The sequence below is a fragment of the Nerophis ophidion genome, linkage group LG13, assembly GCF_033978795.1.
Source record: "Nerophis ophidion isolate RoL-2023_Sa linkage group LG13, RoL_Noph_v1.0, whole genome shotgun sequence".
NCBI lineage: Eukaryota > Metazoa > Chordata > Actinopteri > Syngnathiformes > Syngnathidae > Nerophis > Nerophis ophidion.
Genome location: NC_084623.1, coordinates 25,291,747 through 25,307,544, shown reverse-complemented (window position 1 = coordinate 25,307,544; position 15,798 = coordinate 25,291,747). Strand labels below are relative to the sequence as shown.

Sequence of the window (15,798 nt, the reverse complement as noted above, 5' to 3'; positions counted from 1 at the left end):
TTGTTGAAGGAGAAAAATATTTGATGTTGCGGTTTGATTTTGAACGTGCAACTAGCGTGCTTCCGTCAGCTGCTGTAACTGAGAGTTACCATGCAGCAGGTGATGTATCGAAAACATTGCCACAACATGTTCATAAATAAAGTCCTTAGTTTGTTTAACTGCTAAATTTTTCAGTTTTCCAATAACGTCAATACTCGCTAAAATAGTTTGTCCTTTCATTGAATAGAACACGCGCTGAGTTGTGAGTGAGGCACAAAGATTGTGTCTTGATTCACTCCTGTTTATTTTTGTTGGCCAAACTGTTGCACATGTACATAGTTGTTGGAGAAAAACAAAGCTTGTTTATTTGTCTTTATCTTCATTAGCCAAGCTGCTTTGTGTTTTATATTGATATCCAAAAGTAGACACCATCTTTTTTTACATTACTTGTGTTTTTTTCATTCCACAAAGTAATTACTTTTATAACTATTCATGTGGCATTGCATTTTGTTACTGTTTATGGTGTATAATTAATACTTATACGACAAATTTCTGCTAAAACTCGCTACGATATAGCATGTACATGTACACACATTAGTACATGTAAATGTGTGTATAACTTAAAAAATACCTCTCTCAATGAAAATGTCAAAATAGAGATTAAGGCAGCATGTAATAAAAAAGTTGGCACACTAAAACTTTTAATGATCAAAAACACAAATATTTGGCTTTCAATATATAGATAACGTTTATCTAGAACATTTTTTTTTAGATTTTGATTGATTGATTGATACTTTTATTAGTAGATTGCACAGCTCAGTACATATTCCGTACAATTGACCACTAAATGGTAACACCCGAATAAGTTTTTCAACTTGTTTAAGCCGGGGTCCACGTTAATCAATTCATGGTAAGATATTACAAATTACGTGATGGCATCGCGTTCACACCCCAACACTGTTTTACCAAATATAGTTAATAATTGTGATTTCAATATATATATATATATATATATATATATATTATTATTATATATATATATATATATATATATATATATATATATATATATATATATATATATATATATATATATAGATGTTATTATTATATATATATATATATATATATATATATATATATATACATCTATATATATATATATGTTATTATCGTTATTTTGCCTGTAATCGTGCAATCCTATGTGCAAGAATAGACCTCATATATGAACACTATTTTTATCTATATGGACAAAAAGTGCAGTTATGTCTCATGTCCATAAGGTACCATCTTATTAAATTTCACATTATTTACTTATTTTATTTTTATTTTTTTCTGCCATATTACTTTGTTTATAATGCTTGTGTTGCTACCGTATACACATTCAACTTTCTACTTGAGGTACAAATGTACATTTTGAATGTGTTGTGTTTTTTAAATAAAAATTGGTCAAAAGATTACAGCAATTATTGAAAGTTTTGAGCACATTTAAAATTACCGCGATAATCATAATAACCATGATAATTTTTGTCACTATATCCATGATAAAAAATGTTCATACCATGACATCCTTACCCTACAGACTGACGAAGAGATTGTTTACACATTACACACATATCCAGTCGGAGGAAAAGGTAATTCCACCAACCGCATATCATCTCAATTATTTTATTATGCAAATGTAATTCTTTATTTAAAATAGGGACAGCACATATTAATGAATTATGTAAATATGTCAGGTTTTAGCCAAAAGGTAATTTGTGCCTGTAGTCCCCAGAAATAATATTCACACAAAACAGAGAAAAGTCCGGATCATCACCACAGACTCAGTAACATTCCGGTAATTTAAAGGAGGAAGTTAACCCCCAAGCCCCACCACCCCACCCAAAAAAAACCCCAGGTAATTACTTTAAAAATAACAAAACAATAAAATAAAAAGAAGTAATGTATATGGATTGCATTGTACATACTGTATTTCCTTGAATTGGCGCGGGGTATATAGTATGCGCCTGCCAAAATAATTAGTGCATGCTTAGTTTTACCGCCGGGTCAAACTCGTGACGTCACGAGTGACACTTCCCCTGTCATAATTTTCAAAATGGAGGAGGCTGATTTCAATACCAGTAATTTGAAATGGCATAAAGGCAAGAAGATTAAGAGCTATTCAGTAGGATTTAGGGTCCAAGCTATTGAATACCGGTATGCTAAAAAGAACAGTAAGCTTCGATATTTTATTAATATACCGTAGCTGCGTGTGTCAAATATGAGTCATTAAATGACTCCCGCCTCCTGGTGGTAGAGGGCGCTAGTGATCCTTCTTGCAACTACTCAGCTGCAGAAGAAGTGACAACAAGTACTGGGAACGGATATAACGCGGTGGGTGCACGACGGACCTTTTAGGACGTACCACCACTACTCCTATGCTGGCTATGTAAACAACCGGGCTAAAATAAAGCATGTTCCAGTCCTAAATACCCAGTGTATTATTTATACAATAACACTTCATGGTGGCAGCGGTGGGATAAAGACATCACCCGCGGAGCAGAACGGGAGGGGGAGTTGTTCGAGGTTAATTATGTCGTCGCCCGCACGTGAGGAGCGGAGCTAACTGATAGCAGAGGTCTATTATCAGTTTTTTTTAAACTGGACTTTCAATCGAAGCTGGAGGTAATAAAGGAAGATCTCCATCGAGACAGAGATACTTTTAAAACTGAAGAAAGATAAGGAAGACTTCTATAAACAAGTTATTGATGCTTTTGATCAGAAGGATCTGGCATGGACTTCATTTATAAGTAAAGATAAGACCATAATAACGTTTTTTTTATTAGATGTGCTTTTCATGATGGTATACTTACATCACACTCAAATGTTTACTGCATGCCTTTGGTAAGTGACGGAGTGAGAACAGGTTTTAAAATGATTAGAGCATGCTTACCTTTACCGCATGCCTTTGGTAAGCGCCGGAGTAAGAAGAGGTTTTAAATTAATTAGCGCCCCGGCGGCAATTCAAGGAAATACGGTAGTCCGAATAAAGTGCCATGATATACTGTGTTGCAATACAGCCCAAATAAAGTGCATTATATATGGCACATTGCCCGAATAAAGTGCCATAGTGAATTGCACAAAGCCTGAATAAAATGTCAAATGTAAAACTACCGATGTGTAAATTATGTTTAAGTGCTCATATTATGACATTGATTAAATTGCCTTTTATCGTTATGGATATTGTGTGATCACACATCTGTTTACTTTTGAACCAGGCCTTTAATTGACTTTTGAATGTAGTAAAGCTGGAGGATTCCCTTACTGTGGTAGGTAGAATAGAATAGAATGTACTTTATTGATCCCTGGGGGAAATTCAGCACCACAGTTCGCTCACAATTAAACAATGATAATAATAAATAACATAACATATATAATATATTATATATATATATAATATATGAATAATAGAAATATATTCTACATATATTCTATATTTAAGTGCAGTCAAGAAGGAACATATGCATTATAATCTTTTTAGCGTCCCCACCGTCAGTAGGACGGACAAACATGTTTAGAAGGGCATGACTAGATAGAAAGTAAATGTAGAGTAAATGTAAAAATATAAAACAGTACAAAACGAACAAAGACAAGAAACAAGGACGGAGCGAACTGCAGCAGCGACCGTCTAGATCGACGCATGCGCACCATGTAGACTAGGTAGACTGTTCCACAAAGAGTATCACTTGTGAGTAAAAACATTTTGACCAAAATTGTTTTTTCTCACAGGCACCTATTGTGTTAAATAAAATACATGACCTCAAATTACTGATTTATCAAAGTATGCATATATTGACTTGAGAATACATTTTCCAGCCTAAAGTTTGCTTTGGTATTAGAGGTATTGATGGATATTGTAGGTCAACATCCATCCGCACATCACAGTGGAGGTGAATAACGATACAACATTAACTGTAGTAACATTAAAACTATAATAGTCAGAAAGATATTTTTTTCCGCCCAAACAATTGGGACAAGTTGGGGGAGATTGGGCAAGTTGGGGGGCTACCTATGAATAATAAATGTTAATAACATTAAAACTATAATAGTTAGACATATATTTTTTCAGCAAAAAAATTGGGGACAACTTTGGGGTGCTGGATGACATTACTAGTCAGAAAATGTATTTAAAATAACTTAAAACCTTAGCAGCAAAAACGAAACATTTAGGCGGCTAACCTTCACAAACAAATTGCAGTGTTATTTTAATATTTGCAATGATAATGGGGGCCAACTTTACACAGGTCAATTTCTTGTACTTCTATGTTCTTCACTTCTTGTATCGAACTGAAAAACATATATGTCTTACTTTGTTCTTAAAATAATCAATTGGTGATTCTATGAAACATTTTATCCTAGATTTACTGTAACTGACAGAATATACACATTTTTATAAAATGAAAGATAATACTTTACATTCATTAGTATTTAATTGAAGTAAGTATTTGATCCCAATACAAAAAATGACTTGATACTTAATGGAGTAATATTAGTGTACTTTTAGTTTCTTGTAGTTTCAGTACTTCTAATAGTGTAGTTGTAGTAGTAGTGTACAGTTCTTGTAGTGTATTGTAGTAATTTACTTGTAATACTTGGTTTCTTGTTGTAGTACTTGTACTAGTTTACTTCTAGCTTCTTGAAGATTAAGTTTATTATAATTGTATTACTTGTAGTCGTGTACTGTACTTGTAGTGTATTGTTGTAATTTACTTGTAATACTTTGTTTCTTGTTGTAGTACTTCTAGTTGTAGTAGTACACTTCTAGTTTCTTGTAGTTTTATTACTTGTAGTAGTGTACTTGCAGTTTCTTATAGTTTCAGTAGTTGTAGTACTTGTAGTAGTTTACTCATAGTTCATTGTAGATGTTGTTTGTTGTAGTTTTAGTAATTTTATTTGTAGGACTTGTAATGTACTGGTAGTTCCTTGTAGATTTAGTTTGTGTATTTGTATTACTTGTAGTAGTGTACTTTCAGTTTCTTGTTGTTGTACTGATTGTAGCAGTTTACTAGTTCCTTGTAGTTATTACTTTTAGTAGTGTACTTGTAGTTTCGGTACATGTACTAGTGTTATAGTTTCTTAGTTTTTTTTTAGGTTATAGTATTTGTAGTAGTAGTACTAGCATTTTTGTACTTTAGTACTTTTAGTAGTCTATTTATAGTTTATTGTAATTGTACATATAGTAGTGTCCTAATTTATTGCAGTTCTTTTAGGAGTATTGTTGTTGTAGTTCTTGCAGTAGTCTACAAGGAGTTTAATGCAGTATCAGTTATTGTAGTCATGTATTGTAGTAGTAGTTGCAGTTTCTTGTATGATGTATTTTGTTGTCATGTGACCACATCACATTGTGGTCTTGTGTGAATCATTGAGGTGTTGACTGTCAATCTTGTTAAGATAAAGTAAACCTACTCCATTCCAGTCTTGTGCAGGTCTACAATCATATCCCTGAGGTCAGATATTTGGCCTAGTCCATGATGGTTTGGATCAGTGATTCTCAAACTGTGGTATGTGTACCACTAGTAGTACGCAGGCTCCATTTAGTGGGATGCCAATTAATCATTCAATTTATATTCAAACACAGTGTTCAAACCATGTGAATGTCACAGTGGGAAGAAATATAAAATATACTTATTAAATAAAACCTCTGCCTTTTTTAAAATAAATACTTAGGCCTATTACGCTACTGTGTTTTAATGTTGTTACTTAGAGAGCCAAGTGTTTTCTGAGGTTTTTATAAAAAACATTTGTGAACCACTGGTATTGATATTTGAATGTGTACTTTATACACATAATGAGTGTATAGTAGGAGTACTTTCTTAAAGGTACAGGTATTTTCATGACTCACCATGTTTGAGTTTGATTAGGGGATCAAATACTTATCTCCCTTGTCAGATAGAAAATATGAATCATTACAAAGGCAAGAAGAAATGAATTGAAATGATGTAGTAGAAAATATGAAATTGTTGTTTGTTTGCAGATGAAATTATTAAATTTGTACATCAAGAGAGCTCAGACGACAAACAGCAACAGCAGCAGTTCTTCTGATGTCTCCTCCCACAGTTAACAACTTTGCTCATCTTCAACAATAGGTAGAACACGTTCATACCTCTTCAACCAAATGTACAAATCAATTACTTCATTAGAAAATATATGTACAAAAAAGCATCACTCTTGTAGTTTATTTGAAGTAATTTTAAGTTAATTAAGAAACAAAACACTATTGTATTCTTCTTTTGAGCTTTTTTTTCTTCTTAAGAGTTGGGCGAGACCACAAGTATACACGCGTGCAAGCACACATACACACACACACACACACACACAAACGCACACACACTTTGTTGACTGGCATGTACAAAGTATTAGCTTACTAAAAACTGTGAATTAGTTGTGACGATGCAAACGCAGTATTCTCCTGTGTGTACCACCAATAATTAAGTCGTACTTTGTAAATACACCTGTAGGATTCTGCTTGGCAACGTGTGGCTTGCTGATGTCAATCATTTCTACCTTTTATTTGGCGTAAAATATTCCCATTTTTGTGGACAAAAAAAAAAAGGAAAACTCTTGAATTTTTTTTTTTTTAATTCAGCATCAATTTAAGATGAAACTGTCCAAACTTTTTACAGCCAATAAAAAAATTACTAAAACCTGGATGGCGTCCATTTTGATAAAATACAAAAAAACCTAATCCAATGTAAGTGAAGCAGTTAAATATACCTAACCTTCTAAATATATTTTTATTTACTATTTCCTTCATCTAAAATGTATTTATTTAATTCTCAATGTTCGTGTGTGTGGGGGAGCGGGGTAAATTTATTTTGTAAGTTATTTTTATTTTGAAAAATTTAAATGATTCCTAGCTCATGAGATTTTTTTTTGATTTTTTTATTTATTTAAATGCCTTTAACTGTATTTGATCTCACATCTAATATATTTAATTTAAATATTTTGTAGGTGCATACAAAATAAAATGCCTTCCTATTTATTTAACCCATCTGAAACTTTAATGAATGAATATTCTCCAAATCCATACAGTATAAAAAAGGCCTTTATAATTGTATATTATGATCTTAAATCTGATATTGTCTTTTCACTAGGTACATTAATAAAAATAGAACCCAAAACATTTTGTCTAAATAAATAGGTAAAAATCCCTATATGTGATTTTAATACATGTTTATGTTTCCTTGTTACAAAAATATTAAATAAGCCAATATATTATATATATTTGGGGGGAGGGGGGGGCAAATGTATTTATAATTTTGAATAACCTCAAATCAAAAAGTTTTTTGATTTGAGTTTATAAACAATTATAAAGATTTAATAAATTAATGTATTGCCAGATTTTATAAATATCACAAAAGCTAATAACTTAGAAAAAATTTAGAAAATGTATTATTTAGATTATACATGCATACCCATTTTTTTTTTTTTTTTACATAGCAAACCACTTTTTTTCATAACGTGTGAATATTTTCCTTTTTATTGAGTTCTTGATTACATTCTAATGCAGACTGTTTTGTTTATTTTTTTTCCATCTTAAATGAAAAAAAAAATCACTTTAGCCTGGTCTGCTGTTAACACCACAGTTCTATTTTGGCACTTAAAATTGGCCCATCCCCCTGCAAATTACACACTGGTAAATTTGGTACGGCTTTTGTACCAGATTTTGGACACGCTTAACTTAAAGCAGGAGTGTCCAAAGTGTGTCTGACAGCTCAAGTTTTGTTGGCCCGCACATATTGTCGAAAATAAATTTAACAAAAAAAACATAATTTAATGCAAAAAAGCAGAATGTTTGATAATAGTTTCAATAATGTTATTAATAAGTATTATTACGCTTTGTCACTTATAACACAAACCTGACACAACATTTTTTTTAGCAGACATTTTAGTTTTTTTGAAAATGGTCCCATGCTATGACTTTGCAGTATGTGGCTGTTGGTGGAAAAAGTTTGGACACAACTGATTTATGGAGATGAATGTGTCTTTTTATACAACCCCAAAAATATTTGCAAACAAAAACTATATTTGAAATTAAAACAAAATATTTCCAAACCCAAAATGTTGGTTACAAATATTTTTTTGGTTACGACCTATTTTATTTTTAGTTGCAAGTCTTTTTTATTTTTATTTTTTTTATTTTTGCTGGGCCGCCCGCTAAACAATACAAGGCAAGCAAAACTTTTTGTTTGTTAGAAAATGTTTTGGTTTCATAAAAAGACATGTTTTTCTCCATAAGTAAGTCATTACGATGTCAAAAGATATGAAAAAGTGTAAAACGTTGAAGTCAGCATTATTCAATATAATGGTTACTTTGGTGCCTTTGAGCAACAATCTTCATCAAAAGAAGAACTTTTAGTTGAAAGATTTTTGATTTTCTAATCAATGAATGTTTTCTTACTTTCTTCCATCGCATGTTGGATCACATGCAACATGGACGCCTTCTTAATGTACATGCCAGCTCTTTGGATATCTTTTCATATTTCTGAGATTTCAATATTTTTATTTATTTGATGAGTCATGCTAACATGTGCATGATGATGACATCACTGCTGGACTTGCAACAATGGAAATAAAATGTTTCAGTAATAAACAGACTGAAGATTTTTCTCTGCTTTTTTCTTACATGTTGATGCTCGTTCTTCTGCACAATAAAACATCCATTTACATTATTATCACAACACATAGAAACACAAGAAATATGTTTGGACTCAGAATTTCAGTATTTCCGTATTTTCCGGAGTATAAGGCGCACTTAAAATCCTTTTTTTCCCCCTCAAAACTCGCCTTATGTACGGAATAATTCTGGTTTTGCTCAATGACCTCAAAGCAATTTTATTTAGTACATGGTGTAATGATAAGTGTGACCAGTAGATGGCAGTCATACATAAGAGATATGTCGTAAGAGGTATGATGGCAATATCACTCAAGTAAACAACACCAACATTTTATGTGTATATCCATCCATTTTCTAGCGCTTGTCCTTTTTGGGGTCACGGAGCGTGCTGAAGCCTATCTCAGCACATTTTATATGTTTTTCAATTGAAAATATAGGACAGTACACACGGCGCTCAAAAGTCTATCAAGATGTTTTAGTACGACTTTGGTAAGCTATGAAGCCGCACCGCTTGATGGATTGTTGGCGCATTAAACATATGAGTATTATTATGGTGTGTGTATAAGGTATGACATTATCTGTTTCGCAATATTATGCAAAAGCAACTTTTCTTACCTTCTGGTGCCTGCTTATCTGTATGTGGGATCTGCGTAAACCCTGAACAATGGTGCATGTCTGCCTTTGTAGTCCGTAATGACGACATAGTCCATAGGCTTCTTCTTTTTCTCCATCTTCTTGTTATGGGACATTCATCCTTCGCTGTTGCCATTTGTAATTTAAAGTAGTGTAAGGTTCTTCCTTTTATCCATCAGTAAACTCGCCATGAAAGCGCTAAAACATACAGGTGTAGTGAGATTACATTATTCACCCAAAGAACTTTAGAGTTATTAGAAAGTTCCGGTCGGACGGTTTTTCACGAGACACATTTGTTGTTTCTGTATGAGGAGACGCTGCTCTTGCTGTTATTGATTGAAGTAAAGTCTGAATGTCATTAAAACAGTTAGCTCCATCTTCAGACACTTCTTCCACTCCTGTCCTTGCACGCTACACTGCTACAACAAAGATGACGGGGAGAAGACGCTGTCGAAGGTGACCCATGTAAATAAGAGCGCCCACAAAACGGCGCATCCGGAAGCGACTGTCAGAAAGCGACTTGAAGATGGTCTCTAAAACATAATCTATGCAACATGTTGACCAAAGAACCTTCATTACATGTTATGTATACCACAAGGAAGTGTTTTCAATTTAGAAAAAAAAAAAATTACAATATGACTCCTTTAATGTGCCCTGTAATCCGGTGCGCCTTTTATATGAAAAAAGATCGAAAATAGACCATTCATCAGCGGTGCGCCCTATGGTTCGTAAAAAACAGTATTTCATTAACACTCACCAATACTACAGGTTTAAAAAAAAAAAAATCGATTGTCAGATTAATAGCGATTCTTATTTGTAACGATTTTTATCTATTTAAAAAAATAATAATAATCAAATCTGTTTTTTTTTCATTATTTATTTCTTCCCAATCTGTTCTGTCCGCCCACTGAGGCAAATCATATTGTGGATGTAGATAATCTATATCTGCTGTACTTTACAAGAGAGATGTGTTGGATACTTATCTTGTTGTATTTGACTTTATGAAATGTTTGGGAAGCATTTTTTAAACAAAATAGACATTTATTAGAGTTGGGCATTTTATGAAGAAATTTAATTAATACTAGAACTGGCATCAAATGTTATTTAAAGAAAAAAGCATTGATTTTGAATCGAGAATCCATTTCAAATTGAATCGTGTGGTGTCCAAATTTTCTTGGTCCTAATAAATACATTGAATGTACAGTTAACACATGGGATCGGTATTTGTATCAGCCAACCTCACTCTTGGGTGATCAGTATTGGAGTTGACAGCATAAAACCCTGATTAGAACATCCCTAGTTTTAATGCCTACCCAACTTTATCCCTGGTATATATTAGGAAAAGAATACTTGACAATATAGTTTTACATTTGGATGAATAAACAACTCGGCCTACATGAGGACTTTTTGGAATGAGAAAAAACAGGCTAACTCTGAATTGTACAGCTGACCTAAACCATACTTGCAAACACTCCCGGATTTTCCGGGAGACTCCCGAAATTCAGCGCCTCTCCCGAAAACCTCCTGGAAGAACTTTTCTCCCGAAAATCTCCCCAAATTCAGCCAGAGCTTGAGGCCACGCCCCCTCCAGCTCCATGCAGACATGAGTGGGGACAGCCTGTTTTTACGTCCACTTTCCTGTTATATAAACAGCTTGCCTGCCCAATCACATTACAACATCTACGAATTTTAATAAAAAAACTGCACACACAAGGTGACGAAGAAGAAGAACGAGGAAGTTACAGCCATGGCGACGCCGTCTATAATAGAGTGAGCTATGTTGTCTGTCGCCATCTTCTGGTGAATGTTGGCTATAGCGTTATGGGGTTGCTTTTGGATTGGCCAACGATTGACGTGGTGTTGCGCACCTGACGGCAAGTGAGGGAGTCTGTTCTGTTTCCTGAAGCTCACACATTTGATAGGTGCCGTATTAAATTAAACTCTTTGTTTTATTTATATATTTAATAAAATAAATATATATAGCTAGAATTCACTGAAACTCAAGTATTTCATATATATATATATATATATATGGAATACTTGAGTTGGTGAATTGGCTGTAAATATACTCCTCCCCTCTTAACCACGCCTCTGCCCCACCCCCAACCACGCCCCCAACCCCCATCTCCCGAAATTGGAAGTCTCAAGGTTGGCAAGTATGCCTAAACTGCGTGGCATACTGGTCACGTGATCACCGGAGTAAAGATGGAAGCATTCTCTGGTCTCCTCCTGGCATCACCTGCTTTACAATGGTGTTTCACTTTTAACAGTTTCAACAACCTTAGTTTTGTATGAACAATTTATTTGCAATGGGCTCCACGGTGGAAGAGGGGTTAGTGCGACTGCCTCACAATACAAAGGTCCTGCAGTCCTGGGTTCAAATCCAGGCTCGGGATCTTTCTGTGTGGAGTTTGCATGTCCTCCCCGTGAATGCGTGGGTTCCCTCCGGGTACTCCGGCTTCCTCCAACTTCCAAAGACATGCACCTGGGGATAGGTTGATTGGCAACGCTAAATGGTCCCTAGTGTGTGAATGTGAGTGTGAATGTTGTCTGTCTATCTGTGTTGGCCCTGCGATGAGGTGGCGACTTGTCCAGGGTGTACCCCGCCTTCCGCCCGATTGTAGCTGAGATAGGCGCCAGCGTCCCCCGCAACCCCAAAAGGGAATAAGCGATAGAAAATGGATGGATGGATGTATTTGCAACTGTAAAAATTAAACATCATCAGATTACATCACTTTAGGTATTTGCAAATTAGAAACGCCCTTCCTCAGTTCCCTAAAAAAAAAAAAAAATACAGAATAATTTTCATGTTGGCTCACTCAAACGTTTCCGTGTTAACCTGGTAGGAAAATCAGAATTGATACTCTTTTGATGCTCTTTGTGAGCATTGCTGAGTGACATTCATGCTTGTTTGTTATATTTTTGTGAAAATCAATAAAAATAACTTTGAAAAAAAAAATGATGACATTTTCATATTGTTACATTCCTATGACGCAACAATCAGCCCGTCCAGGATTTTGCTGTCTTTTTTTATTTGTTAATTTTTTGATGATCGTTGTGGGCTGAAATGCCAATTTTTTTTAATGCACTTTAATATATTTTTGTTACGTGTGTTCAAAATAAAAACATATATTGATCAATAATGTGCTATTCCTCCTTCATCCACAAGAGGCCGCTAAAGACTGGGAAATATTACATGACTTGCAGCATAATAAAAAAAACTAGTCTGGATCAAACCATTATTTAGGATGATTAAATGAGTGTGAATGTTGTCTGTCTATCTGTGTTGGCCCTGCGATGAGGTGGCGACTTGTCCAGGGTGTACCCCGCCTTCCGCCCGATTGTAGCTGAGATAGGCGCCAGCGCCCCCCGCGACCCCGAAAGGGAATAAGCGGTAGAAAATGGATGGATGGAAATTCACACAAGAAAAAAAATAGGTAATTTGTTCTAATTATTAAAAAAATGCCAATTATTATTAGCTTGGTTTGGTTATTCATAACTAACCTGCTCAGTGGCCTAGCTTACATTAGAGCAGGGGTCACCAAACTTTTTGAAACCAAGAGCTACTTCTTGGGTACTGATAAATGCGAAGGGCTACCAGTTTGATACACACTTACATAAATTGCCAGAAATAGCCAATTTGCTCAAATTACCTTTAATAAATAAATCTATATATATTAAAAAAATTGTTTTTTTTGTCTGTTATTCCATCGTACATTTTTTTTCCTTTTACGGAAGGTTTTTTGTAGAGAATAAATTATGAAAAAAACATTTAATTGAACGATTTAAAAGAAGAGAAAACACAAAAATAATGAAAATTACATTTTGAAACATAGTTTATCTTCAATTTCAACTCTTTAAAATTCAAAATTCAACCGAAAAAAATTAAGACAAAAACTAGCTAATTCGAATCTTTTTGAAAAAAAAAAAATATATATGGAACATCATTAGTAATTTTTCCTGATTAATATTAATTTTAGAATTTTGATGACATGTTTTAAATAGGTGAAAATCCACTCTGCACTATGTTATAATATATAACAAATTGGACCAAGCTATATTTCTAACAAAGACAAATCATTATTTCTTCTAGATTTACCACAACAAAAATGTAAAAATAAATTCAGAAGACTTAGAAAAAAGATTTAAATTTGATTCTACAGATTTTCTAGATTTGCCAGAATATTTTTTTTTTATTTCAATAATAGTAAGTTTGAAGAAATATTTCACAAATATTCTTCGTCGAAAAAAAATAAGCTAAAATGAAGAATTAAATTAAAATGTATTTATTATTCTTTACAATAAAAAAAGTACTTGAACATTGATATAAATTGTCAGAAAAGAAGAGGAAGGAAATTAAAAGGTAAAAAGGTATATGTGTTTAAAAATCCTAAAATCATTTTTAAGGTTGTATTTTTTCTCTAAAATTGTCTTTCTGAAAGATAAGAAGCAAAGTAAAAAAAAAAAAAATGAATTCATTAAAACAAGTGAAGACCAAGTCTTTAAAACATTTTCTTGGATTTTCAAATTCTATTCAAGTTTTGTCTCTCTTAGAATTAAAAATATCGAGCAAAGCGAGAGCAGCTTGCTAGTAAATAAATAAAATGTAAAAAATAGAGGCAGCTCACTGGTAAGTGCTGCTATTTGATCTATTATTAGTACAGGCCAGCGGGTTACTCATCTGGTCCTTACGGGTTACCTGGTGCCTGCGGGCACCATGTTGGTGACCCCTGTATTAGAACAATAGCCATGTGGAATGAGGACGCCACCTCATCGCTGCCGGACTGCTCTGATAGCAGTGTTTGGGACCAGTTTGCACTCAAAGACTTGGATGAATATACTGGCTCAGTGTTGGATTACATTAAGTTTTGTTCGGTCAATGTTAAAAAGTCACTAAATACAATTAAAGTTTTCCCAACCAAAAACCATGGATGAACACCACTGTGAGAGCACTGCAATGCAGTTTTCATGTCTGGTGACTAACAGGCCGATAGCGAGGCTTCAGAAAAGTATCAGACATGCAAAACAGGCCTGCAAGCTCCAAATTGAGGATCAGTTTGAAATGAACAAGCCCCGCAGCATGTGGAAGGACATAAAAATACTGACGGATTCAGTGTTTCCCCCAGAACATTTGTTAGTTCAGGTGGTGTCTCTCCAGGGTGAAGAGGGTGTAAGGAACAGTGTAACCTTACCACGTCTCCATCTCATCGCTGCCACCACAGCCTGGGGGGGCAATAGACTACAAACGGTGGTGACGTAGGCCGGCTTCGTCGCGTGAGGAAGCCTACAATTTTTGGTTGTGTTTTCCGCTCCATATGCTGAACGCCGATACACTATAGATATCTCGATATTTTTTCTGTAAGGTAAAAACAAAACACAAAACAGTCCTAGTTACCTGAGATACTAAGTATGTCAGTAGTATGACTTAGTAAGTCAATATTTTGACTTACTAATTTACTAAATCAAAATAATGACTTACTAAGTCAAGATAATAACTTAAGTCAAATTAATGACTTACTGTAAGCAAGTGTTTGCAAAAAGTGTTCGAAAAAATGAGTTAAAAGTGGGGCCACATGCTGACATATGCTCAACTCCATCCATCCATCCATTTCCTACCGCTTATTCCCTTTGGGGTCACGGGGGGCGCTGGTGCCTATCTCAGCTACAATCGGGCGGAAGGCGGGGTACACTCTGGACAAGTCTCCACCTCATCGCAGGGCCAACACAGATAGACAGACAACATTCACACTCACATTCACACACTAGGGCCAATTTAGTGTTGCCAATCAACCTATCCCCAGGTGCATGTCTTTGGAAGTTGGAGGAAGCCGGAGTACCCAGAGAGAACCCACGCATTCACAAGAAGGACATGCAAACTCCACACAGAAAGATCCCGAGGACTACTCAGGACCTTCGTATTGTGAGGCAGACGCACTAACCCTTCTTCCACCGTGAAGCTCTATGCTCAACGCATCATGCTTAAAATAATGAGTTGAGCTACAGGCTTCCCAAATGCTGTAAGCCTGTAGTTGATTTTTATTATGTAAATGTTCTATCTTTATCAACATGTGATTGCACGGACTCTGCCATTCAAAACGAGGCTGCTATGCTACTAATGATTAATGTAACTAAAGCTGAAAAAAATAGTACAATTGCCATAGGAGAGACTTTTCATCCCTGAACACCACATACAACTATCAGAGAAAGCTTCAGGAAACTCTTCATTTAACATAATGTCGTTTTTTGCTGCTTCAACACAGCTCAATCAACACAGGAAAAGGTACAGTGAAATAACTTAGTTGTTAACTGTAGGTCAATAATGCTTGTCTTTATCTCAGATAGGGCTTTTCTGTCCGTAACACACACACACCGTAAAATGAGCTAACGTTACGCTACGAGCTAATTAGCCTTCACCTTAAGGGCTGCGAGCGAGCTGAGCTGCCGCTTATGTTTCTAGAACGTCAACGTGCTTATAGTGATGTTCTTCGTAGTTGACTGGGAGGTGTTTATTATAATTTGGGGAGAGT

General features: G+C 34.7%; 1 protein-coding gene across 1 annotated transcript in view; it reads left to right on the top strand.

The window, feature by feature from the left end:
* Positions 1-8,628, top strand: part of clasp1a (cytoplasmic linker associated protein 1a) — a 154,604-nt gene extending 145,976 nt beyond the window's left edge. Inside the window, 1 exon segment of the mRNA XM_061918624.1 lies at positions 5,996-8,628. Coding sequence (XP_061774608.1) covers positions 5,996-6,082 — 87 coding nt within the window. The 3' untranslated portion in view covers positions 6,083-8,628.
* The last annotated feature ends 7,170 nt before the right edge of the window (positions 8,629-15,798 follow it).